The sequence below is a fragment of the Lynx rufus genome, unplaced genomic scaffold (assembly GCF_022079265.1).
Source record: "Lynx rufus isolate CCGP_SWC_20201006 ecotype Redwood Valley unplaced genomic scaffold, mLynRuf1.p SCAF_1, whole genome shotgun sequence".
NCBI classification, from domain to species: Eukaryota; Metazoa; Chordata; class Mammalia; order Carnivora; family Felidae; genus Lynx; species Lynx rufus.
In genome coordinates this window covers 70726642-70752821 of record NW_025814823.1, presented here as the reverse complement: position 1 = coordinate 70752821, position 26180 = coordinate 70726642, and the positions used below count along the sequence as shown (strand labels likewise).

The window sequence follows — 26180 nt, the reverse complement described above, 5'->3', positions numbered from 1 at the left end:
GTTGATGAGCCTTGCCATGTGGGTCTGTAAGGCAGAATGACATACAGGAGTGATCTAACACTACTTCCAGCACGACTAGCTGGGCCGGTTCTCCTCCAACAGTAAATTGCAAGGATGTCTCTGATACTCTAATAATGTTTCTCCTGCTCAAACAGTTTAACCCCAGGGCTGGTACTCCACCATTTTTGGTCTCATTCTTTGGCTTACTATGTCTTTGTGATCATAGAAACATGAGGTATTCAATTCTGGGGACATGAATAGTTTTCTTTCTTACAGAAAAATAAACACATAGACACTAATCAAATCAACAGCCTATTTACTAAGGGCCTCTGATTGTGAAGCAGTCTGTTAGGTGCTCTGAAATCCCTGAAGATGGATATGGTAGGTCCTTGTTAGCCAGACACACACACACCGTGATGAACAATACGAGAGAGGAGTGTGCCATCGAGGGAAAAACAGCCTCACAACCATAAGCACAGACATCAGGCACCTTTAACTCCCAGTTCTGAGAACCTCCGAGGACTATGAAGAGAAGAGGCAGGATGAAGCAGGTCCAGAGTCTGTGTCCCTGGGTCCCAACACGCACCCCTGCCGGCTGCCTTCTGAGGGTGGTAGCACCCACTTCCTTCTCCTGTCTGTTAAGATTCTATTTAGACCGTGTGGCTCGCTGATGGCAAGAGGATGTATGAGCCAAAGGTCATCAAGACTATCCGTGTGAAAATATAAGCAATAAGAAGATAACATCACTGCAAAAGTGTAACTGACTTGTCACTGGGGCCACATTAATTTTTCAGCATAAGAAACAGAGTTCTGGCAAATAGCTCTTCTGAGTAACCCAGATCAGTGCAGTTCTATTACCAAGGAAACAAAAGCCCGCACAACTTTTCTGTCTTCCTCTGCAGGCTGATTATAATGCCTCCAAGAGGTTCTCTACTATCAAGAACGACAGCTCTCCTCAGAGAGAATAGGAGACCAAGTGACTGAGAGAGGGCAGTGTGGACCTGGCGTGTTCTCACGGCCGCACCTCCTGTCTGCTGCATATAAAAGCAATGGTTACAGGAGAAAGGTAGAAACAGATAAGCAAATCAGCTGGACCCATGGAATAATCTCCGAGAAATGGATAACCAAGTAAAGAATAAATAAAATAGGGGCGCCTGGGTGGCGCAGTCGGTTAAGCGTCCGACTTCAGCCAGGTCGCGATCTCGCGGTCCGTGAGTTCGAGCCCCGCGTCAGGCTCTGGGCTGATGGCTCGGAGCCTGGAGCCTGTTTCCGATTCTGTGTCTCCCTCTCTCTCTGCCCCTCCCCCGTTCATGCTCTGTCTCTCTCTGTCAAAAATAAATAAACATTGAAAAAAAAAAAAAAGAATAAATAAAATAAAATCTGTTCAGAAGAGTAAGTTAACCTAAAGGTAAAGGAAAAAACGAGTCAAACACACACACACTGAAAACCACCACCACGACACAAGGCATGAACAGAGGGCAAAGGCCAGGAACGCGCAGGACACCTTGGGGCTCTGGGTGCTTTGGTTCAGAGGAGGCCCCAGGCATCTATCTACACACACATTCAAGGCTCTCTGGGATGAGGTTTCCCCAAATTAATCCCGGACACATTGAGGTTTCCGTGCAGAGATGTGAGGGCACAGAGCCCCAGGTCCACATCTCTCATCTGCAGGCCTACAAAAATTCAAAGGGAGACCAAGATAAATGACTCATCGCTGAGGGAAGAGTCCCTTAGAGCTGTACAGTGCCGAAGGTGGGAGACCCTTGCAGAAAGCCTCATCCCATGTCCCCTTTCTTCCAGGTGGGGAGAGTGAGAAACAGAGAAATAAACTTTTTTTTTTTTTTTTTAAGATAACTAATCAGTTAGTGGCGGAGGCAGAGCTCCCATACTAACCATTCCTAGTCTGAAAATTCCCAGGAAAAATTTATATGCGCCACCAAGAAAAAAAAGGGACATCTCAGGCAGGAGAGAGACCAAGAGAACTAGTATTTTGGTGTCTAAAACCATAAGCTCTAACGAATGAGATGATTCACAGGTAAGAACTGAGACAAGGTGTTTAAAAAAATTACTCCTAGAAACAGCTTCCAAGAAGCAGAGACAGTCAACCCAGTCTTTGCCAAGTCAAAGCTCAAGCTTTTTTATTTTTATTTTTTTATTTTTTATTTTTTTAAATTTTTTTTTCAACGTTTATTTATTTTTGGGACAGAGAGAGACAGAGCATGAACGGGGGAGGGGCAGAGAGAGAGGGAGACACAGAATCGGAAACAGGCTCCAGGCTCCGAGCAGTCAGCCCAGAGCCCGACGCGGGGCTCGAACCCACGGACCGCGAGATCGTGACCTGGCTGAAGTCGGACGCTTAACCGACTGCGCCACCCAGGCGCCCCTCAAGCTTTTTTAAAAACAAAAACAAAAATAGACACAACTGGGTGGCTCGGTCGACTTAAGCGTCAGACTTTAGCTCAGGTCTTGATCTCACAGCTCATGAGTTTGAGCCTTGCTTTGGGCTCTGTGCTGACAGCCCAGAGCCTGGAGCCTGCTTCGGATTCTGTTTCCCTGTCTCTCTCTGCATAACCCCCCTCCCCACCCCCACCCCCACCCCCCGCCTGGCTCACACTCTGTCTCTGTCTCTGTCTCAAAAAATAAACAATAAAAAATTTTTTTAATTAAAAAAAATGAAAATAACCTTTTTGAATATGAAATGTAACACACATACAAAAAAGTGCAGCACACCCTGGAAAATCCGTATGCTTCTATTACCTTCTCCATCCTGCTCTGCCCAGGAGGCCGAGGGCACAGATTCCATCCAAAGGCTCAAGGCACCCCCACCCCCACCCCCAGCTTCTTCTGTGTTCTGCTAATGGGGCCTCACAGCAGGTTTAAGTGAAAAGAAGCCTGAGTTGGGGTACTTATGCCGTGGTTCCCTCAGGCTTACTGTCCCTCAGCAGAAAGTCATTACTGTTCTCCCGACAGCTGACTATAAGGGGCTTCTCCCTCCAGGTTCTAGTAACCTCCCCCTCCCTGGATCTCTTTGGGACTGAACGGGGCGAGCACAAGGCAAAAGTTCCACCAGTTTCCCCTTTTCTCACAAAGCTCTGTTCTTTTGTCATGAGACCCTTACAAACAAGCACTCCTTGACTAACCTTACTTTATTTTTCCTTGACTTATTTTAAATGTTTTCTATTGATATCCTTACAGATACAAGGACAAAACAAAGATATACAGCTTAATGAATCACCACAAAACACACACTAGGGTTATTAGCAGGTGGGTCAATAAACAGAACTTGCCAGCCCTGGAATCTCTCCCGGTGTGTGCTCCTTCAAATTACATGCTCTGATAACCTTCCAGAAAGTTTCAGCACCTAAGCATGAATCCCTAAAACATGTTATTTCCATTCTGTCTGCTTCTTGAACTTCATATAAATGAAATCATACAATATAAATTCCTTCATGTCTGGCTTTTTTCACTTAACACTGTATACGTAAGACTTACCCACGTTATTGCACGCACCTTCTACAGGATTCATTCTGATTGTGAAAAGCATTCACCTGTATGTCTACACAACTGATTTATCCATTCTATAGCTGAACAATGGGGTTGTTCCTACAGCTACTGGAAATAATACTACTATGAACATTCTTATCTAGGTTTTCTGATACACAGGAGCATGCATTTCTACCTACGAGTGGAATCTGAGTCATAGGATATATGTATCTTCATTTTACTACTTAATAACCAACGGTTTTCCAAATTTAAACTCTCACCATCAATGACCAAGAGGTCCCGGTTGCTGGAATGCACTATTTCCTTTAACTGTGAGACCAGAGTCTATAGAAGGCCGCTATGTACCTCACGATAACCACAGAGTTCTACTCAATCAGCTGTCCTCAGGACTCCGACTGGAACTCTAGTCAATTAATGAAATGTCACACTGCCAACTCTTGGCCTGGGGTCCTGCAGGATTTCACTAGGTCCAGGACTAATGTCACTGTCACGTAGCAGCCTTCTCCTAAGATCCTCTAAGTGAGAGAATCCTTAACATCTTTAAGGAACTCTACTTTCATTGCTGATTTAGATCTACTTTACCTAGAATTATATACCACTTTGGTTTTCTGGGTTCAATTTGTTTGCTGTAAGTAACTACCTGTCTATATGTCTGTAAAATTTTTAAACTGCACAAAAGTTGCCACGGAAAAGGAATTTGAGAATTGCTAAATTTATAATACAATTTAGGGAATCAAAAGAAAACGAGGATGGCTGTAAGGTGCTGACATTTTTCTTAAAAACAGATTTAGACAAATAGTATCTCAATATTCTTTATCCAGAAAACACTATTCGATATAGCTCCCTAATTAAAACAAAAAACAAACAAACAAACAAAGAAAAAGCCAAAGAAGTCTGTTAGATACAAGTTTGAAAAAGAAAGAGGTAGGGGAACAGAAATTCCATAACCTCAAAGTGGGAAACCATTAAGGCCACACAGTAAGAGCTACCCCCGCCCCCCGCACTAGTTCAGAGCACCCCTCACTTCCCTCACAACCCTCTTCTTGAGGACAGGCTGTCCACTATCCACCCCAGTCTTCTGTAGCAATGGCCTGATGGTCACCCACACGGGGAAAAACAAACAAGTACAGTGATCCCCTCGTTGCAATACTGGGGTAAGCAATTAGAACAAGACTCCCCCTTACCCGTGCTGTGATAAACAGAAATACGTCAAGAACAGGAAATACAATTCTGTGGTATAGACAACCCTCTAATGCAGAACATGTTTTATAGGGATTTACTGTATAAATCTAATAACTACATCCTTTCTATATGAAATTGGCCTGACTAAACTACATTCGCTCAAAAACTGGGCTCCAGTGCTAAAATACTCACTGAAGGCTTATAACATCTAAACCAGAATTCAAAAATGGAACTGAAAAAGACTATTTCATAAAATGAAGGGAAGTGAATCCCCTAGGATATGTGAAATCCCTCTTTTGCAAGGTGAAAAAGTTCTCTTTCGCTCCTATTCCGAAATAAGTGAGGAAATCATAGCTGCATGAATAGTCCCTGAATGAGGTAAATTCTTCTATCTGAATAAAAAAACTCATTAGGCTCAAGTATTAAAGAAGCAAGCTAGACACTACGGAAGCTTAATTCTTGATCCATTGTTAACTTGCTGCCAATTGGTTTGGGGGCATTTTTTTTCACTGTGAGACTTTTCTAGTGTAAAGGTATTGTTAAGGGCCAGGAAAGACCAGGAACAGAGAATGATGAAGCACTGCAGGGGTCACAGAGAGGAGAGGAGGGTCACTGCCCAGTGCCTGAGTCTCCAAAACTGCCTTGTGATTGGCAAGTTCCCTCCCATAAGTTGGCCAAAGTGTCCCTGATGCCATCACTGGGCTCAGTGATCCACCCACGACTCCCTTAAAACTCCATTTCTTCACCTACTGTTGCAGTCACATGTTCAACCAATATTTATTTTTATTTTTTTAAACTTTTTAATTTAATTTTATTTTTTAAACACAGCGCGAGGAGGGAGGGGTAGAGAGAGAGGGAAAGAGAGAATCCCAAGCAGGCTCCACGTGTAGCGCAGAGCCCAATGCAGGGCTTGATCCTATAACCCTGGGATCATGACCCAAGCCAAAATCAAGAGTCAGACGCTCGGGGCACCTGGGTGGCTCAGTTGGTTAAGCATCTGACTTTGGCTCAGGTCACGATCTCGTGGTCTGTGTGTTTGAGCCCAGCATCAGGCTCTGTGCTGACAGCTCAGAGCCTAGAGCCTGCTTCTGATTCTGTCTCCATCTCTCTGCCCCTCCCCCACTTAAGTTCTGTCTCTGTCTCTCTCTCAAAAATAAATAAAATAAAAAAAAAACAAGTCAGATGCTCAACTGACAGCCACCTAGGTGACCCTCAACCAGTATTTATTAAATGCTTGCTACACATGCACATCTACAACATATGCCAACCCCCAGAAAGCTCAATGTAGTGGAGGTTAAAAGGCAAGGAAATACTCAGCAACAATACAAACACAAGCCACTACAGGGGGAAATACCAAGCACTAAAGAAGCTTACTGGGGTGAAGAACCGACCCAGCTTCAGAGGTCAGAGAAAATCTCCTGGAAAAGGCAGCACTGAAACTAAGACCTGAAGGCTGAACGACAGCTGGCCAAGCCAAGAGATGGGAGTGCAGTGGTAAGGGCGTCTCGGGCTGGCAGGACAGCACGGGAAAGGCAAGAAGAGCAAACGCAACAGGCCTCCTATGACTGAAACGAGAGGAAGAGGGAAAGGAGCTGATCCACCCTCAAGTCACAGACTTACTACAGTTTTTATCTAAGGACAAAAAGCACACGGGCCCTCAAACTGTCTTAAATTAAAAAAATAAAAATAAAAATAAAAAATTAAGTTCATGTACGTTTCAAAACCTGACAAATCATGCATAACCAAAAATAAAGTAAAATTTTAAGACAAGCATATGAGACGATGACTTTTTTTTTAAGAAAAAAGAAAGTAAAAAATTTAATGTAATGAGGCAGGTGACGATTGGGGTTGCTCACTTCCCTTTCCATTGGTTTCACTTCCCTTCCTAGATTAAAATACTCCCAATATGTAAATTAATCCACTAAAGAATTCCAGTCCTTTCTTAGTAATTTTAAAATTTCTTAGTAATGTTTATACAAAAGGAATTATTTCTAGACTTCCATGTGACAGAAAAGGGATATGATGCACTGTGGACCAAAAAACAAAGCAAACCTATGTGGATAAATGTATATGCAAAGCAGAAGCAAATAAATGAGATTCCAATTTTAACCGCTTAGAAATATTTTAACAGCAAAAGTGGATATTTTATGATTTCAAGAACTTTGTAGAAAAGGGTTAACTCTGTTTAGGAATATCTAAATTAGTACTAAGTGCCAGGTACTATGTTAAACACTTGGGATTTTTCTGGTTTAGAGTCACCACAATCCTACCAGATGAGTATTATCTCTATCCTAACTGTACAGAAACTAAGGAGGAGCAAAGACTCAGAGGGATTAGGTAACTAGACAAAGTCACACAGCTTAAAAAGTGAAGAAGCTACACTATGAATCCCATCTTAGTCAACATCAAATCTCATTCTTGGGGTGCCTGGGTGGCTTGGTCAGTTAAGCGTCCGGACTCTTTGATTTCAGCTCAGGTCATGATCTCCCAGTTTGTTAAGATGGAGTCCCGCATTGGACTCTGTGCTAACAGTGTGGAGCCTGCCTGGGATTTCTCTCCTCTCTCTCTGCCTCCCCCCTGCCTCTCTAAAAATATTTTTAAAATCTCATTTTCTTTCAATAGATGATGCAGACTTTAAACATCAAAGTAAATGAACCAAATATATTTTCCTCTTTTTGTTTGATTCTCTTAAATATATGCCATCATTTCAAAGGGAGCTTATGCTAAGCATGACTTCATAAACAAATCACTTGTGAAAGAGAGAAACCACATCCAGGGTAAAGTCATAAGTTGAAAAAGCCTTATTTCAGACAGTACTTCCTGAAAGAGACAAAGCAGCAACTACAGCCGAACGAGTACCAACTCCTTTACCAGGCATTATATTTGAAACAACTTTGTGAAGCAACAGAAGGGCCTAAGACAAAAGAAATACTGCATTTCTTAGACACACCATTTCCAGAAAGAGCTATTTTAACACAAGATTTCTCTTTTACATTACTGGATATAATGAAAAATGTTCCTCTCCAACACAGCCTTTTGATGGGCAGAAGGTAAGTAGCATTTAATTTCATCACAGATTATCACCAAGTAATGCTATACTTCAGAGGTATACACTTCCAGGTATAAAATTAAGTCATGGGGATGAAAAGTACAGCATGGGAAACACGGTCAATAATATTGTAATAAATTTGTATGGTGGCGACAGAAAAAAAAAGTAAGCTGTACTTATTACTAAATTTCAAAATCATTTGTCTCATTTTAATAATACATTATGGAAACTATGTTGGCAAAGGACCTTGAAATGGGTTGTGCTGTCATCTTCCTGCATTATTAATGATTTATTTATATTCAACATTGCTTTACATTAACAGTAAATGTAATTTTTTTCAACTTAAGGAACATGCTAAGATGATAAATCATTAAGTATATTTACAAGCCTTTGTCACCTGGTTCCACACTGTTGTCACACTGTTTCATAAAATGTACTCAAATGCTTTTTAAAAAAGAAAGACTAGAGATAATTACTGAATCTAAAGTTTTTGAAATGCTGACTTGAAAGCCAATCACTTTTTAATATTTATCCAAAAATGTATCTGTGTGTACAGAGCATGACCTATCTGGTAATGCCTTTAAAACACGCATCACACATAGTTTTTTCAACCTTAAGCAAATGGATACAAGTGTTGGTGACATAAGAGCAGCTTGAGCCCAACGAGGGCTAAAAGATTTACTCAAAAAGGCTTTGTAACTATGAAATTTATGTGACAAAATTCAGGGATGAGGACAAGGGAAGTGAGTCCTGAAACAGTATCAAAAGAGAAAAAAAAAGATACAAATTTTCATTTACATTACAATTGCTACCATTTTTAAAAATACAATGAAAAGTAAAAATAAGAGTCAAGACTCCAAAGTTATTCTTCTTTGTATGATACTGGAGTTTTAATTTCTCTCTGTAGTGCTTTTCTCATTTGACAGAAATTAATATTCTAGTCACACCAATATTTGGAAATTTCAGTATAGGCTATTAATACACAGAATTCCATTCCAAAATCATATGTAACTTAGATACTTGGCAAACTAGCTGTAGTCAGGAAGGAAGGAAAGAAGGAAGGAAAAAAGGGAGGGAGGGCGGGAACGGAAAAACAAACTCATACCTTGTGTGTGTCCACAGCAATTGCTCAAATTCATTTTAAATTATCAACAGCCCATGATGCCACTAACTGGACTGCTCACCACCCCCACAGCTCTCACTGAAGAAAGCCTCGGAGCTGAATCAGAGACAGCCCACTCTGCAAAGTGACATTTCTGAAGGAAACTTTTCTTACACCTCCATGTTTCAAGGGGAGACCACAAGATTCCATTTCTTTGCAAGGGAGCTTATTTTTAAATCACTGCTGTTGACGTTGCACTGAGGATGATCGAAGTCTCACTCTGAGGGGCATCCCATCAATGATATTTACAATCACAACTAAACTCCTTTCCATTAGAAATGGACCCTCTTTTTGCATAAAGTTATTGGGTGACTTATAATTAATAACTATTTGCCTTTGATATTCCTTTTTACATTTAATTTGGCAAATAATACTTAAGTTTCTGTATCTAGATAGAGTGAGGGCATGAAAGCTACCACACTAGCTTCCGTGCACATCAACAACATCCACTTCTAGGATGCTGGTAATAAACACCATCTGGAGGACAGCATTAGGGACTCCCAGCTGTGCATTAAAAACGAGCTCATCTATTGTTCTAAGAGTCAGGTTCCTGATCTCTAGACCGTGGCACAACACACTGCTGTTTCTAGACCTACAATAACTGAGACAGCATAATACTATGAAGAAATGTTTCCACTTAAAAAAGAAAAGAGGTTTAATGACCAACCAATCAAGTCTTCACTGACATACTGGAAAGTAGCTGTTGTGGGTCCTTCCTTCACTCCATCAATTCAGCAAACATTTTCTTATCTAGCACTTCCTGTGGGCTCCATAAACAGTGGGAATACAGCAATGAAAAGTCCCTGCTCTCAAATGAGAATTCTTGTGAATTAGATACTTACAAGGTTCCTTTATATTGGTTTTCTAATGCACATTTTATATATTAAGACTATATTTAATGAGTAAAAATTCATTATTTGGACATTATTAACCTGGGTCACAAAATATTTAAACAATGGTAAAAAGTAGCAAACTATTTTCAAAATTCAGAATGGCCTTCTCCCAGTTAGTCCCAATCAAAGAATGTTTATTATAAGAATACTTGCTACCCAATTTCACACTACAGGAAAAAATCATTTTTAAAAAGGTTATTCTTTAGGGGAGACGCGAGGTGAGCAGAGAGAGAAAAAATAAATTTGCCAGTACATAACACACCAGACCATTTTAATAGGTTGGTGCATATTAGTAATAATACCTAAGACATGAATTTCTTAATAAATACTAAGACACATATATTGTCTCTACAACATAAAATACTCTCACAATTAAAATCCATTGACATGCCAAGTCAAGTATGAGAGTTTTAAGCATTTACTTTTCAACAAAGGGTTTTATTCCTCCTATTCTTCTTAACTATTTTGCAGTTTCTAGGTGCCATTCCCCCAACCAACTATAAGATGACCACTCCTCATGATCAAGCTCAACCTGGCCCTTCTAACACCTCACACCCAGAAGAATACAAGATCGCAGCCCTTGTCTTCTACAGCTGTATCTTCATAATCGGATTATTTGTTAATGCCACTGCCTTATGGGTTTTTAGTTGTACCACCAAGAAGAGAACCACTGTAACCATCTATATGATGAATGTGGCATTACTGGACTTAATATTTATAATGAGCTTACCCTTTCGGATGTTTTATTACGCAAGAGGTGAGTGGCCATTTGGAGAGTACTTCTGCCAGATTCTTGGGGCTCTGACGGTGTTTTATCCAAGTATTGCTCTATGGCTTTTTGCTTTTATTAGTGCTGACAGATACATGGCCATTGTACAGCCAAAATATGCCAAAGAACTTAAAAACACAGGCAAAGCCGTGCTAACATGTGTGGGAATCTGGATAATGACGCTGACGACCACCATCCCGCTCCTACTGCTCTATGAAGACCCAGATAAAGCCTCCACCCCCGCCACCTGCCTGAAGATTTCTGACATCATCCACTTAAAAGCTATTAACATGTTGAACTTCACTCGGCTCATATTTTTTTTCTTGATTCCTCTGTTCATCATGATTGGGTGCTATTTGATCATTATTCACAGTCTCCTTCATGGGAAGACATCTAAGCTGAAACCAAAAGTCAAGGAGAAGTCTATAAGGATCATCATCACACTCGTGGTGCAGGTGCTCGTGTGCTTTATGCCTTTCCACATCTGTTTTGCTTTCCTGATGCTGGAAGGGGAGGAGAACAGTTACAATCCCTGGGGGGCCTTTACCACCTTCCTCATGAACCTCAGCACCTGTCTGGATGTGATTCTCTACTACATTGTTTCAAAACAATTTCAGGCTCGAGTTATTAGTGTCATGCTCTACCGCAATTACCTTCGGAGTGTGCGCAGAAAAAGCTTCCGATCAGGTAGTTTACGGTCACTAAGCAATGTCAACAGTGAAATGTTATGAATGAAAAGAAGGTTTTGGTCTTTAATTTCTTTATATTCACTTTACTAACTACTCTAAGGCCAGTGGATATTCTGTATGATACTACCAAGTCCCTTCCCTCCTGAAAAAAAAAAACCACACGGTAACACTTTTGCGAGATCTTACTACTGTGGCAACATAATTAAATATTCTGAAGTATTCTCATGAACTCATTATTTTTATTCTCAAAACTTGTATAAAACATATTCTTGAGTTACTGGGAGAAAAATATCCAATTTGTACTTCATATTCAAGCCTTATCTAAATACATAGTTGACAACTTTTTGGATTTAATTCTACATGCAAGGGAATTGTGATTTCTACAAAGTCAGTAGGGAAAAAAAAATCCACCTTCTTTTCAAAATACTTCAAATTTTCTTTTTGAGGGGGGAGAGTGCAAGTGAGGGAGGGGCAGAGAGGGGAACAGAGCATCCCAAGCAGGCAATGCGCTTACACACTGACAGCGGCAAGCCTGATGTGAGGCTCCAACTCACAAACCACAACATCATGACCTCACCTGAAATCAGATGATCAACAGACTGAGCCGCCCAGGTGCCCCCAAAATGGTTTAAATTATTAAATTATAATTTGATTAGGGGCACCTGGGTGGCTCAGTCGGTTAAGTGGCCAGCTCTTGATTTCAGCTCAGGTCACGATCTCACAGTTCGTGAGTTTGAGCCCCACTTGGGGCTCTGTGCTGACAGTGTAGAGCCTGCTTGGGATTCTCTCTCACCCCATCTCTCTCTGCCCCTCCCACATGCTCTTGGCTCTCTTTCTCTCTCAAAATAAATAAATAAACTTAAAGACATTTTTTTTTTTTAATTGTAATTTTATGGGCACTTGGGTGGCTCAGTTAGTTGAGCATCGACTACAGCTCAGGTCATGATCTTGTGGTTTGTGAGTTTGAGCCCCGCATCAGGTTCTGTGCTGACAGCTCAGAGCCTGGAGCCTGCTTCGGATTCTGTGTCTCCCTCTCTCTCTGCCCCTCCTGCACTCATACTGCCTCTCTCTCTCAAAAGTAAACAAACATTAAAAATAAAAAATTTTTAGATTATAATTTTATTAAACCAAAACCAAAGCTTCATTTGGTTTAATCTATATTCAGGACTGGTGGTCTAAATTTTACAACATTTCGTGTTCTAAACACCAAACTTCCAGGATTCCTACACAAACAACTATGTTCAACCCATCACTGTTACTTGCCACAGACCAAAATCAGCAGGAACAATCACCTGAAGGGGCCTGCAAAGGCAAGTGTCAGCAACCCTCCCCTACTCGGAATTTTTTTTCTTTTGGAAACACACACTGAGAGCCTACCATGCACCATACTCTACCTACAACTAATGCAGGAGACCTAATCCGAGATCCTGTTTCTGCCCAATAACCCAAGTTCATTCCTATGACATGAAATTTCTGCTGTATGGTGAACTATCATTCTCCAATATAGTTTAAGCTTCTTACGTGATCAAACATCATACTACAGGAGAATGATTTTTTTCCTGGGCTGTGTATCACAGTATAACAGCACAAGTCAGGGACCTTGGATTCTCATCCTAGCCTTGCCATTTAATTTCCCCTAATAAAGTAACAACCAAGTAACTTCCCATTGAAAAAAAATTTTTTAATATTTTATTTATTTCTGAGACAGAGAGAGAGCATGAGCAAGGGAGGGGCAGAGAAAGAGGGAGACACATAATCCAAAGCAGGCTCCAGGCTCTGAGCTGTCAGCACAGAACCCAACACGGGGCTCAAACCCACGAACTGTGAGATCATGACCTGAGCCGAAGTTGGACGCTTAACCAACTGAGCCACGCAGGTGCCCGTAACTTCCCCATTTAAAAAGAAAAGGAAGTGAACCATCATCTGTAAAGTGTCTATTATTCTAAATATTATGGAAGTACGCAAATAAGCCAGCCATAACTTCCTCCCTGCTAAATCACCTTCATTACTCTTAAGATGATCACCTCCTATTGGGACTAAGAATCAAATAAATGCATTAGTTATAAATGGATTTCTATAATTAACATGGGTAAATTAATATTCTTTAAAAAAAGATAAGCACAAAGGAGTCTAATCATCAAAAAGAGTTTTAATACTAGAAGATCCTTTAGATGATCTTCTAGTCTTATATATAAAGAAACTAAAGTCCAAGGAGGTTATGTGACTTGCTCAGCTGAAGAACCAGGCCTACAAACCAAGTTCCTGTTATGTCAACCACCAATTTTTCAGTAATAAAAAGCAAACAAGCTCACAGAACATAAACATTCTCAAAGCTACATAAGATAAAGGAATCAAGGTGATAACTGAGATGTAGTTTCTCAACAAAGAGACAACTACTTGAAGTTTTTGGTTTGGACAGTCAAGTGAGCAAGATATCTTAACAAATATCTTAAAGATAGTAAGTATCTTTAAACAAATAATTATTTCTGGAAAAAAGGAAATAACTCGTGTAACTTATGTATAGGTTTATAGGTTTATAGTCATAGCCTACTCTCAACTATACAGTCTAATCTGTTCTTATGTATTTATCATTTTTAAAATTTTATTTATTTTTAAAGATATTATTTTTAAGTACACCCAACATGGGACTCAAACCCACAACCCCCAAATCAAGAGTCACATGCTCCACTGACTGAGCCAGCCAAGTGCCACTTATATAATTTATTAAGTGGCAAGTTCTCTGCAATGGTTTTTCTCAATGAGAAGAACTTAATTTGGGAGCACAAAATACAACAAAAGAGGTGCCTGGCTGTCTCAGTGAGTAGAGCATCCAACTCTTGATCTCAGGGTCATGAGTTCTAGCCCCACACTGGGTGTGGAACCCAGTTTAAAAAAAAAAATACAGTGAAAAACTTTGTTGATACAAAGTGAAAATGTATGTTATGGTTTCCACAGTAAAACTAAATAATCTACAACACAATTACAAAATAATTTTATTAAGTGATGTGATCAGATACATTTTAACATGATGTGTAAAAACTCACATATTCTGGAGGTATTTGATTCTGAGAAACAATATAATGTCCACATGTAAATACTAACAACTAAAAGATAATGGGTATACAAGGACAGGTGTGTGATGGGCAAGGAGCACTAGAAGCATCTGACATACATAGCTTTTAATGGACCTATCTTTACTTTCAAAACATAATGGTCACATTTTCTGAATTTCAAACAACACTCATGAGAATGTATCAGATGCTACGTATAATTTCTATGCAGAGCACTAGAAAAAGAAATGTACAGGCCTATGGTTCAAAGACCTTACTTTATAGTCTTGTGGGGCTACACTGTAATCAAGACTAGCCCTTCCACATTACAGAACGTGAGGCCATGAGTACATCAAGTAAAACCAGTCCTCCCTCAAACAGCCAGAAGGATGGCATGGAAGGCCCAGGTAATAATGACAATGACAATGACAACGTAATGTAATAAATGCTAGGGATCTTAATAAAGTTATTGGAATACACATAAAAGGACAATTACTCATGCCAAAGGGCAGCAGGGTGCAGAAAGAAAACCAAGCAGGCATGAGTGTACGTATACACAGCATGTTAAGAAAGCTGAGTGACTGACGAAGTGACCTGAAACAAAGTGATCTGAAACACAGGACTGGGGCCAGACTATGAGGGATTTGAAGAGAAAGAAGAAAATTAGTGTGAGGTTGTTACTGCTAGGATGTTTGCATGAAAGAGCTTACTTAATTCTTTCCACTGCCTGGGAAGTATACAGTACTGACCCTCAATTTACACGAGGGTCATCTATAAACTGAGCTTAGGAAATGGAACTGAAGAGAAGTAACTTGCTCAAGATTACACACACGTAATAACGTGAGAGAGCTGGAATCTCAAATCTGGCATATCTGATGGCAAAGTCTCTGCATTCCCACTATTCCAGGTTGCTGTGATGCCATCTTGGAGGAGTCTGATTTTTATTTTGAAGGAAATGAGGATTTAAAGGATTTTAAAAGGAAGACTGGCATGGTCAAACTTGCATTTTGGAAGGATTAACTTCTGACAACATTGCATGGGATGCTTTGAAGTGAATAGGAAGACTAGTTAGAGAATTGCTACAAAAATCTAGGCAGGAAAAGATTTGAATTTAGACTGACCTGACAGCAGAAGGAGAGAAGATGGGGTGAATGAGTGATTTACACAGGACTTCGGACTAACAGGACCCGGGCCCTATGCTGTCAACAGGGATGGAAGCCCAGAGATGAGAGCTCCAGAACAGGACAAATTTTCTCTGAGTCGTAGAAGGCACCAGGAAATATAACTCTAGCAAGATCAGGAGAGGAACATGGACTGGAAATAGAGAGCTGGGCCACAAACAACAGATGTTAACTGTGAAGGAAGTCATGGGAATGGGCAAGAGAGCCCGGAGTGAGCCACAAGCAGTAGAGAAGGTCAAAAAGGACAAGGAGAGAACAGTGTGCTGGGGCTCGAGGGAGCAGGTTAGTTCATGAAATAATGGGAGGTCAAAACCATGTATGAGCTACTGAAAGGTCAAATAAAACAAATGAAAATAAGCCACTGGCTTTAAAAATTAGTCAGTTACACAGGGGATAAATCACTGCAATCTATTCCCGAAATCATTATTGCACTGTATGCTAACTTGGATATAAATTAAAAAAAAAAAAAAAACATACATACGTAAAATTAAAAAATAAAAAAAAATGAGTTACTGGTGACATTTATAGGAGAAGTTTTAATAATAGTGAGGTTAAAAAAGAGAGAATTAAATAGAAATGAAGAATTGTAGAGAGTGCAGATAAATTTGGCATTGGTGGAAAAGAAAAAGGGTAACGAGATGTTATGTGAAAAATACTGCAAATTATAAAGCAGGCTGACAACAAAAAGAGAAGTTTCCTCTCCTGAGCTTTTGATGCTTCGCTACCATCAAATGAAAGATATATTTACAAAATACAGAGTTTGTTGAAATAAAGATTTATGTTCCAAGAAGTCTGTTTGAGAAAGCTTTCAAGACTCTAAAAAGCCATACTGTAATGTCTCCTGATTTGAAAAGAGAAATATGTTCTCATTCAGGTGATGGCAAAATTAACATCCATGCTGTCTTCCAATATATTTCCGTAACTCAGGAGGCTGTATAAAGAACCAAAAAGAACTGGCCTAGATAAGAAATGTTTGGGGAAAACTAATGATTTAGTAACACTGCTGCTTTTCTGAATCAACATGGAATCATCCCTGATGACTACACTATTGTCTGCAAAAGCAGAAGAATCACTTCAAACCTCTCAGTGTGATCATAATTACAACCCCTGGAACTCAACAAAACTGTGTAACAATCTGACTCTGACACAGAACTTTACCTGTCTCCATTCAGATATCATTCAGAATCACACATTATTAAAATAGCTAATTTAATGAGCTCATTTAATGACTATGACTATAATTAAGTAAATCCCATAAAGGCTACACTGTAAATAGTAACAACATATTCATGAAGGCCATTTAGATCACTAGCTGTATTTTTAATGTAAACAAGCAAAGCAAATCTGAATTAAGATATATACAATATCCAAACAGTCCTCAAAAACATGCATCTAAATTAAAATAAGGCAGAAGTTAATACCTGCAGAATTTTAAATATCTGATCTTTATTTCACAGTATCTCATCTCTCAGATACTTAATTCCACAACAGTCTAAGGTTATCTATATGTGCTAACTCTACTTTTAGATACTAGTTACTTGATAAACAATTTTTTGTTTTGTTTTTAAAGAAGATCAATACAATATGAAAGCATATATATATATGTATATATATATATACACACACACACACACACACACACACACATACATATATACATACACACATACAAACTCTGAGTTAGGTTAGACATTGCAGTCTGGCTACAAAGTTGTAAACTTTGCTTTCTCTTTGGCATAAGTATCTAAATAATATAAATTTTTAAAAACATCATTCTTCAGAAGCTTAACTTCAGACAAATTATTTCCTAATCTAATTAAATTCTGTATTTTTGTGTCTAATTACTTCACAAAACTACAGACAAAATTTCATGATAAAAATACAAAATTAATTCTCTCTTCTGGACCAGGACAGGAAATTCATTTAAAATTTTCTAAAAAAAGACTATAAAACAGATTCTGTTTCAAGAACATAATGAAAATGTGACTAAGTATACATTGAATTTTTTTTACCCATAAAATCAATTTTACTACATCTATGAGTTTAAAATATTCTTTTACTGATTTACAGTCACTTAACTTAAATCAGATTTAAGTAATTATTAAGCTAATCTTTGAGAGCTACTTACAATCCAGAAGGCAAATTCCCAGCTGCAGCAATACCAAAGGAATACCACACAGCCTCAACGAGGATGAAGTCAACCAAGGCCGACAAAACCCAGGAACCCAGCAAAAAGGACTAAAAATAAAACAGGAAGAACATTATTGAAAGGAGTCTTTTTGGGGGTGCCAATGTGGCTCAGTCAGTTAAGCGTGTGACTCTTGATCTCCGCTCAGGTCTTAAACTCAGGGTCATGAGTTCAAGCCCCGCATTGGGCTCCACTCTGAGCGTGAAGCCTACTTTAAAAAAATAAATTAAAAGTAAATTAAAAAAAATTTTTAAGTGGTGTTGAAAGGAGTCTTTGAAAAATAAACTAACATTTATTTAATTAGAACCAGCTCTATATTACTTTTTAATATTTGTTTTTATTAGAACAGAGTTTTCAGAACGGGGGAGTAAAGCCATATTGGTCAAATGCATTAACACTTCCATAATTTCCAATATGGTAAAAAAATAGATATTTATAGCATGATTTATTTTTAACAAGTAACATACAAACCATTAAGCAAAATAAGTGATTAAAATGTTATTAAAGTCAGAATCCTAATAAAAATTTTTATTGCCCACACACATCTGATATTATCTATTATCATTATCATTTTATTATGTTAGTGGCTTAAATTTAAAATTCCTTGGTTAATAGTCATGCTCCATATCAGATAGAAGATCATATAATTAAAAGATAACTGTTAATAATAACACCAAGCTAAACAAAATAAAACTATTTAAAAGTAAGAAAACAAAAACATTTTTTTCCAGTACCTAAGTAGCAAAGGAAAAATACATAAAAACTTACTGCAAATTTTCTGCTTCCATATCTTCTTTCAAATATCCTAAAATTATAAATAAGCAGACTACTGCAGAAAGTATCTTTCAAATCAAGGCAAATTATTCTTCCACATATCAACCTCCAAATCTAAATGGGGATTTAAAACAGAGTAAGATTTGTTTAGATCTCTGCCTTACCAAATTTATTACATTTACTTCATACTGCTTATTTTCAGTGCTCTAATTTAATGAAAATAATGACATACACACAAATGGAAAACTCCTCCATGTAGGCGGTCGCCACCTTTTTAAAGCACAGATGCCCATAAAGTGGAGCATTAGAAGGGGACTTTTGCCTACTTGGCCAGATAAACCAAATCAATCCCGCAAATCAGAAAGGTACCAACTGAGGGCCAAAGGGCCCTTCCGTTCCCTTGCAACAGTGGTTCTCAGGGCTGGCCATACACTAGAATCCCCTGGGGGGTCTTATTAAAAAGCACACCAAGGCCCAGGCCTACCACTAGATTTTTCAACTCAGTTGGTCTAGGGTGAGGACTTGGCATCAGTATAAGTGAGTACATGCATGTGTACGTGTGTTTGTGGGGGGAGGGTTAGTTTATTCAGGTGATTCTAATGTGTAGCCAGGGTCAAGAACCAGTGCATTATAGCAACTGAAACAATACAGAGGCTGTATTATATTCTGACAGAAAGCAGTGGTTTGGATAAATAACTGAAAGACTTTCAGAGGAACTTGACAGCTCCAACATTTACAAAGGTATTAATTATATCACTACGAAGAAAAGTTTCAGTGTTCCAGAAGTAGACTATTATGCTTAAAATGGCTATTCAAGTATGTAGCAAAGAAAAGGTGGTAGGTTATATACCATAATTTGCACTAACCCTGTGATATTGTGATTTATAATAAGAAATATACATTTGGTCTTGTACTCTCATTTCTGGCACACAGCCCTTAAACCCTTGGAATTTCCTAAGCGATGAAAGCCATAAAGGGTGTCTTTTATTACGTCGATGTGTGACTTTTAGATGCACCTAAGAATGGGGCTGGCTGCCAGGGGAACCAACCTCAGGATTAGGGGGTTGGAACTCTCAGTCCCACCCTCTGACCTCCCAGGGAAGAGGCAGGGGCTGGAATCTGGATCAACTGCCAATGGCCAATGATTTAATGAAGCTTCTTCCATTAATACCCAAAAGGCCAGGGTTCAGAGAGCTTCCAGGTTGGCGAGCACAAGGTGCCTGAGAGAGACCAAGGAAGCTCTGTGCCCCTTCCCCATCCCTTGCCCATTGCATTTCTTCTATCTGGATGTTTATCTGTGTCTTTTATCCTATCCTTTTGTAATAAACAAGTAATTCAAAGGTAAAAATGTTTCTTTGAGTTCTGTGAGCCATTCTAGCAAATTAATCAAACCTGAGGAGGGGGTCATGGGAACCTCTGATTTAAAGCCAGCCAGTCTTAAGTACTAGTAACAATTTAGACTTGCAACTGGCATCTGGTGTCCAAAGGGGAGATCATGGTAACCCCTAATCTGTTGCCACTTGGTCAGAAGCACAGGTAACAATCTGGGCTTTGCATGGTGGAGGAGGAGGAGGCAGCCTTGTGGGACTGAATCCTTAACCCGTGAGATACGACACTATCTCCAGCCAGTATCAGGAGTTGGCTGAATTAGAGGACACCTAATTGGTGTCCAAGAATTGCCTGGTGGTATGGGGAAAGCTCCTCCATTGGAACTGGTGCGAGAACGTCCCTTTCACACTCCCGACTCACACACAAGACCCAGCAGCAGCATTTTCAATGAGACCAGCCCATAAATCTCAAAAGCCATAGAGTTCTGCTCTTCCCAGAAGCAAAAACCCAAGGGAAATTTCCTACTTGATATAACCACCACTATAAAAGTAATTCATAGATTCACAATCTGTTAGACCTGGAAGAGCTTCAATCATCTGATCGATACTCAAACGTTGAATATAAAATTTTGAAATGTTAAGTATGAAAATGTTTCCAAAAATGTTAAGAATGCATACTAATGATTTAAAAAACCCAGATTTAACATTGTTTTTTCTTTTGAAATTGTAAATTGCATTTCCATGAGTAAGAAGTGAGAAGGGACATGCCTAGTAGTAAAAGGATATACTGCAACTGCTTCATTATAATCTGCTTTCCTGAAAATAGCAATACAAAACTAGAAAATTTACTTGCTAATGGAATATTAATAAATAATCATTTGTTAAAAATTTAGAGGCTTCAAGGGACTAAGAATAGCAGAAAAGAAATAGCAAGTCAAGAAAAAGTTCCGTCTCCTCTCCTCCCGCGGGCCAATAGAACAGAGCTCACCTGGAAGTCATCCTTGATGGCTTGGAGGTCATACACGAAGAACCTCTGACAGTGCGGTAGGAGGAGGGCCAGCAAGAGGGACAGGGCACTGGGGACCAGCAAAAGACCCTTGGACAGAGGGGCCTTATCTAGGAGAAAGAAAACTTCTTTCAGAATGATTGATTCTAAGATTTAAAAAACTACCTGGGTGAAAAGTAAGAGAATTCACTTCTATTACAGTGAAGACCAAGTTTGCAAACTCTGGAATTTAGTTCTTATTAACATGTATTTTCAAAACCTGTACCTGCAGAGGTAAGTGATCAAAGGGCACCGGAAAACACGTGGAATTTGCTGGCAGGGGTTCACTGTTGTTTGGCTTTTACATGAGACCAAACCAAGTTTACAGCCAGTAACTTCCACCATTAAGAAAACAGTCACCAAAGTGTGAAGAAATAGAGGAGGATGTCTTCTATTAAATTGACCAGTTAGCTCCGAGCATGCATGGGGTTCACATCAACATTTATTTAAAAAATTTAAAGGGCAGTTAAAAGTGCTGCCATTGCTGACTACAGTGGCATGCTGCGATTTTCCCCCATGGGTACTACCGGGGCCCAAGTCAGTTTCTCATCTGAGAGCCGCGTCTGAGTCTTATACAGCCTTCAAGTTACAGCTCAATGGCCACTTCCTCCATCAGCCCCAGTGAACCATTTTACCCTCAGGGGCTTTTCCCCACTCTGCACCCTTGTTTCCAGGTACAGCCTGTCACAGCTCCTTGGACGTATGAAATGTTCAGATCATCAACAGGTAAGGCCAAGGGAAAGTATCACCGATGGCAACATTCTCAGATTGTGTCAAGTATACTTTAACTGTATTCATGAGAAATTCCTGGGAGTGAATCTACTAGTTACAGTTGGTAATGTGGTTATTGCACCCATTTAAGCATATAAAAATAGACCAACTGTTTCCTTTCTGGTAAGGTCTTGCACACATCTGCATTGGAACCATTAGTAAAAGGAGCTACGTGCTATCTTTGTGACCCAGCCGCAATCAAAGCTCCAGGGAATCTAAAAATTGAGAGTTCCTCATTGCCTAGCATCTCAAAAGTACGAAAGAGCACTGTGGCTATGAGCATGACCAACCTAAATTCTATCCTGAGCCATTTAAGCTTTTATCTGCTCACCTACAAAATGAAGGGAAGAGAATCTACCTTAAAAGCATATGAGGAGCAAGTGAAACGAAGAATGCAGAGAGGGGAGACGGCTCTTGCCACCACACTCTCACCACCCAGGAGAAAGGGCTTCCTCTGCCCCAGGGAAGCTCCGTCATCTTTCTGACAGGGCAGAAGACGGAGTAGGGGTGATAGAGTTGCACCCTGAAGGGGCAGCGAGGATCCTGTTTCCTTCTTCAACTTGGGTTTCCACCTATCCTCATGAAATGGGCCTGACAGTCATTCCTGCCCCTACCTTGCCAGCTCAGGAGCAGCTTGATGTTACTGGAGGAAATCGTACGGCTGAGCTGCAACATTTCCCTGCAGGTCCATGGTCTCAAACCTCAGTGGACGCTCTCCACCAACCAGCAATCTACTGCTTTTCTCCAACTTCTCATTTTCATATGACCTCCTCCCCTCTCCTCAAACCTCCCTGTTCCACACTCCTGACTTGACTCACATGTCACCAAGTGAAGAAATAAATGATGACCTCTGATTATTTCAACCATGCCCTAAAATTAATAAGCACCTCTTATAAACACACATTATCCTACACCCTGGGGTGCAGTAATTAATGATGGACAAAGTCCCACTCCTTTGTGGCCTAGACAGGAGAAAAAAGAAAATACACAAAGCTAGGTGATTATGTATTGTGTCAGAGGGAAACAAATGCTTATAGAAAAATGAAGCAGGATAAAAAGTGTGGTGGTGTTACCCACCATGGATTTCCTGGTCTCTTTCCAGATACATGATAAGACTGCTTAGCCACTCATACCTGCCCCTAGCTGAAGTTAGGTATGACAACATGACTTGCTTTGGCCAAGTAAACGTGATAGATGTCACTCCTGTGGAGATACTTGAAGAGCAGTGAATGGTGTTTCCCTCTGCCAGTGCTCAAGATGGCAGCTAGGCTATGAGACGGATCCCAGAGTGAAGACAGCGTGGAGCAGACCTCCCAGGCGACAGGGAGGTACCTTCAGTGAGAAACAAAACTTGTCGTTAAAACGACAAGGTACCCAATATTTTGCGGTTGTTTGCCACCGCAGCATGACCTAACCTATCCTGATTTAGGGGAAAGCACAGTACTGATGGGAAAGAGGGGCGTTGTTTTACATAAGGTGATTCAAAGGCCCTTCTGATATGGTGACACTTGAGCAGGGGCCTGAGGAAGTGGGCCTTGCAGGTATCTGGGGAACTGTATTTCTGGCAGAGAAACAGCAAGCTTTGAGACAGGAACATGCTCAGTACGATTAAGCAGCAGTAAGGATGCCAAAGGCAGCTGAGAGCAAAAGAAGCAAAAGGCAGACAGGCAGGATATAAGGTCAAAGAAATGGGGTAGTGGACAGTGCAGAGCCCTGTAAGCCAGCATAAGGACTTTAACCTTTCCTCTAGGAGTGACAGGATATTTGGGGGGATTTAAGGAGAGGAATAACATTATCAGTCATGTTTTCAAAGGATCATTTTGGTGGCTATATTGAGAAGAGATTATGGGAAGGCAAGTGTAGAAGAAAGGAGACCATTTAGGAGGCTATCATGATAATCCAGGAAGGGGTGAGGATGGCCTGCACCATGGTGGTTTAGGTAGGGGTGGTAAGACTGGTAGAACTAGGATATACTCTGAAGGCACAGCAGGCAAGATTTGCTGGCTGACTGGGTGTAAAGTATGGGCAAAATGGAGAAGTCAACGTTTTTGTTCTGAGCAACTGGAAAAACTGCTGCCAGTTACTAAGATGGAAAATCCCAGGGCTCCTGGGTGGCTCAGTCATTGGGCGTCCAACTCTTGATTTTGGCTCAGGTAGGTCATGATCTCACAATTCATGGGATCAAACCCTATGTCAGATTCTGCACTGACAGCACAGAGCCTGCTTGGGATTCTCTCTCTCTCCCTCTGCCCCCTACCTCGAAATAAATAAATGAACGAATGAATGAATGAATGAATGAAAGAAAGAGAAGAGAGAGAGAGAAAGGAAGGAAGGAAATTCCAACATCCTTGCCTTTCCTATGTGTACAAGACCTAGGCCCATCTTGAGAATATTCCCAAACCCCCATCCCTATCCCCACTTGGCCAGCGCTTTACCCTCTACACCAATGCTACCCAAAGTAACCACTCCACGAACTGCTAGCAGTCACACAGTTAGGTATGAAGTTTGCAGCAGAATGTGAACCAGCACACTGCATCCTTCAGGAAGTCTCACTTTGAAGAAAAAAAAAAAATCAACTGAACTGAACATGTGCTTTGCTCAAATGTCACCTTATCTGTGAATACCCCATGTAACTAACGTTCTATCCCCTTTGTTCTGGATTTTTTTCATAGCACTTATCAACAACTGACTTATTAAACAGTGATTCATCAAATCTATGATTCAAACTGTAAGATAAACCATTATTTTAGGTGTCACTAAAAAAGAAACACTGCCTTACAAAATTCTAAGATGGCATCAATTATAAAATTCACCCAGTTTTAGAAACACTAAAATGTGAAAAATGCAACTTAGAATCAAGAAATAGGTTTCTTTGTGTGTTGCTTCTTCAAGGCAGCAACTTTGATATATTCACTGCTGCAGTATCCCCCTTGCCTGGAACAAGCCCTGGCCCATTAAGGCAGTCAACAAATGTCTGTTTAATGAAAGGTGACTGATGTATAAGAGGTGCTCAATAAATACTGGTGGAAGCCACCCAGTGTCCATCGATGGATAAGCGGATAAACATAGTATTCCCTCTTGAAAAGGAAGGAAATTCTGACACAAGCTACAAGAGGGACAACCTTTCACACATTATGCTGAGTGAAATAAGCCAGAGACAAAAAGATAAATACCATATAACTCCACTTATATGAAGTACCTAACTAGTCAAACTCATAGAAACAGGATGTAAAATGGTGGTTGCCAGGTGGTGGGGGAGGGAGGAATAGGGAGTTGTTCAATGGTTACAGAGTTTCAGTTTTACAACATGAGAAGAGTTCTAGAGATAGATGCACAACAACAATGTGAATGTACTTAATGCCACAGAACTGTACCCTTAAAAATGGCTGAGATGTTGATTTTATGTTATGTATATTTTACAATTAAACATCAAGACAAAAATAAATAAAATACTTACTGAATTAATAACTGATCCTACTTATACAATCATTTTAATTCTGGCCTAAACAAACCCCTAAAAATACAAATCTGATAACTTAAATCAGGTAACTCCATCTGTAAGTCCTCCTCTTAAGATGAGCAAAATCAGGATCCCAAAATCTATGCACAAAGCAACAATATACAAATGTCCCAGAAATCCCACACCATAGGACTATGGACAGCAAGATGTACAACCAACTCACGATGTGTACATTTCACTATATGAAAATTTTAATCCCCCCCCAAAAGAACTTTAAACAATTATTAAATTCAAATTAATGACATGTTTAAGAGTGTTTAGTGTGTTTAGAGATACAGTGCTACAACTTACTTTGAAATACATACAAAAATAAGATAGACTGATGAAATAAACAGAGGGATGGATATGTGATAAAGCAAATACAAGAAAATGTTGTAGAATCTAAGTTGGTAGGTCCATCGTGTTAACTGTACCATTCTTTCAACATTTAAGCATGTTTGAAAATCTTCATAATAAAACGTGGGGGGGGGGAGGCGCACACAGTGAATCACAGAATTTGAAAGCTGAGAAGAACCTCAAAATACATACAACAAAAACTGATAGAACTGAAAACAGCAACAGATAAATCCCACGTTGGATGCTTCAGCACTCCTCTCTTGCTATCGATAATAAAAGACAAAATCAGTGTTACGGACTGAATTGTGTCCCCCCAAAATTCATATACCCCAACCCTCAATGTGACTCTATGTGGAAACAGGGCCTTTAAAGAGGTATAAAAGAAGCCATAAAAGTCGGGACCTAAGAAGACGAGACACCAGGGATGCACACATACAAAGAAAGACCATGTGAACCCACAGGGAAACAGCCACCTACAAGCCCCGGAGGAAGGCCTCAGGAAAAACCAAACTCGCCAACACCTTGAGCTTGGACTTCCAGCCTCTCAACTTGTGAGAATATAAATTTCTGTTGTTTAAGCTATGCGGTCTGCGATATGCTCTTATGGCAATCAGTGAAAATACATAAGACTTGAAAAACAACCTCGACCAATTTGACCTGAATGACTTTTATTGAACACTCCACCCAACAACAGCAAATTACATTTTTTTTTCGAGTGCATTTAGAACATTCCCCAAGA

At 39.9% G+C, this 26180-nt stretch overlaps 2 protein-coding genes across 8 annotated transcripts in view; one reads left to right on the top strand and one right to left on the bottom strand.

Annotated features, from left to right (window-relative positions):
* Window positions 1-26180, bottom strand: part of UBAC2 (UBA domain containing 2) — a 172547-nt gene that overhangs the window by 122317 nt on the left and 24050 nt on the right. For all 5 annotated transcript variants that reach the window (XM_047081430.1, XM_047081392.1, XM_047081402.1 and 2 more), the window contains 3 exons: window positions 20758-20885; window positions 18436-18555; window positions 17608-17717 (listed from right to left, as the gene is read on the bottom strand). In XM_047081430.1, coding sequence (XP_046937386.1) covers window positions 17608-17717; window positions 18436-18555; window positions 20758-20885 — 358 coding nt within the window. The remainder of the gene's footprint in view (window positions 1-17607; window positions 17718-18435; window positions 18556-20757; window positions 20886-26180) is intronic.
* GPR18 (G protein-coupled receptor 18) lies at window positions 7492-11477 on the top strand. Of its 3 annotated transcripts, none has more exons than XM_047081479.1 (2): window positions 7492-7736; window positions 8931-11477. In XM_047081479.1, exon 2 carries the CDS (start codon window positions 10295-10297, stop codon window positions 11288-11290), a length of 996 nt encoding a protein of 331 aa, XP_046937435.1. In that variant the 5' UTR covers window positions 7492-7736; window positions 8931-10294; the 3' UTR covers window positions 11291-11477. The 3 variants fall into 3 exon arrangements, with proteins under 3 accessions (XP_046937435.1, XP_046937424.1, XP_046937419.1); XM_047081468.1 differs by having other exon boundaries at window positions 8891-11477; XM_047081463.1 differs by having other exon boundaries at window positions 7493-7736; window positions 10262-11477.

Excerpts from the sequence above, each read along its gene's own strand:
- GPR18 (XM_047081479.1), top strand. The coding sequence starts at position 10,295 with ATGACCACTCCTCATGATCAAGCTCAACCTGGCCCTTCTAACACCTCA.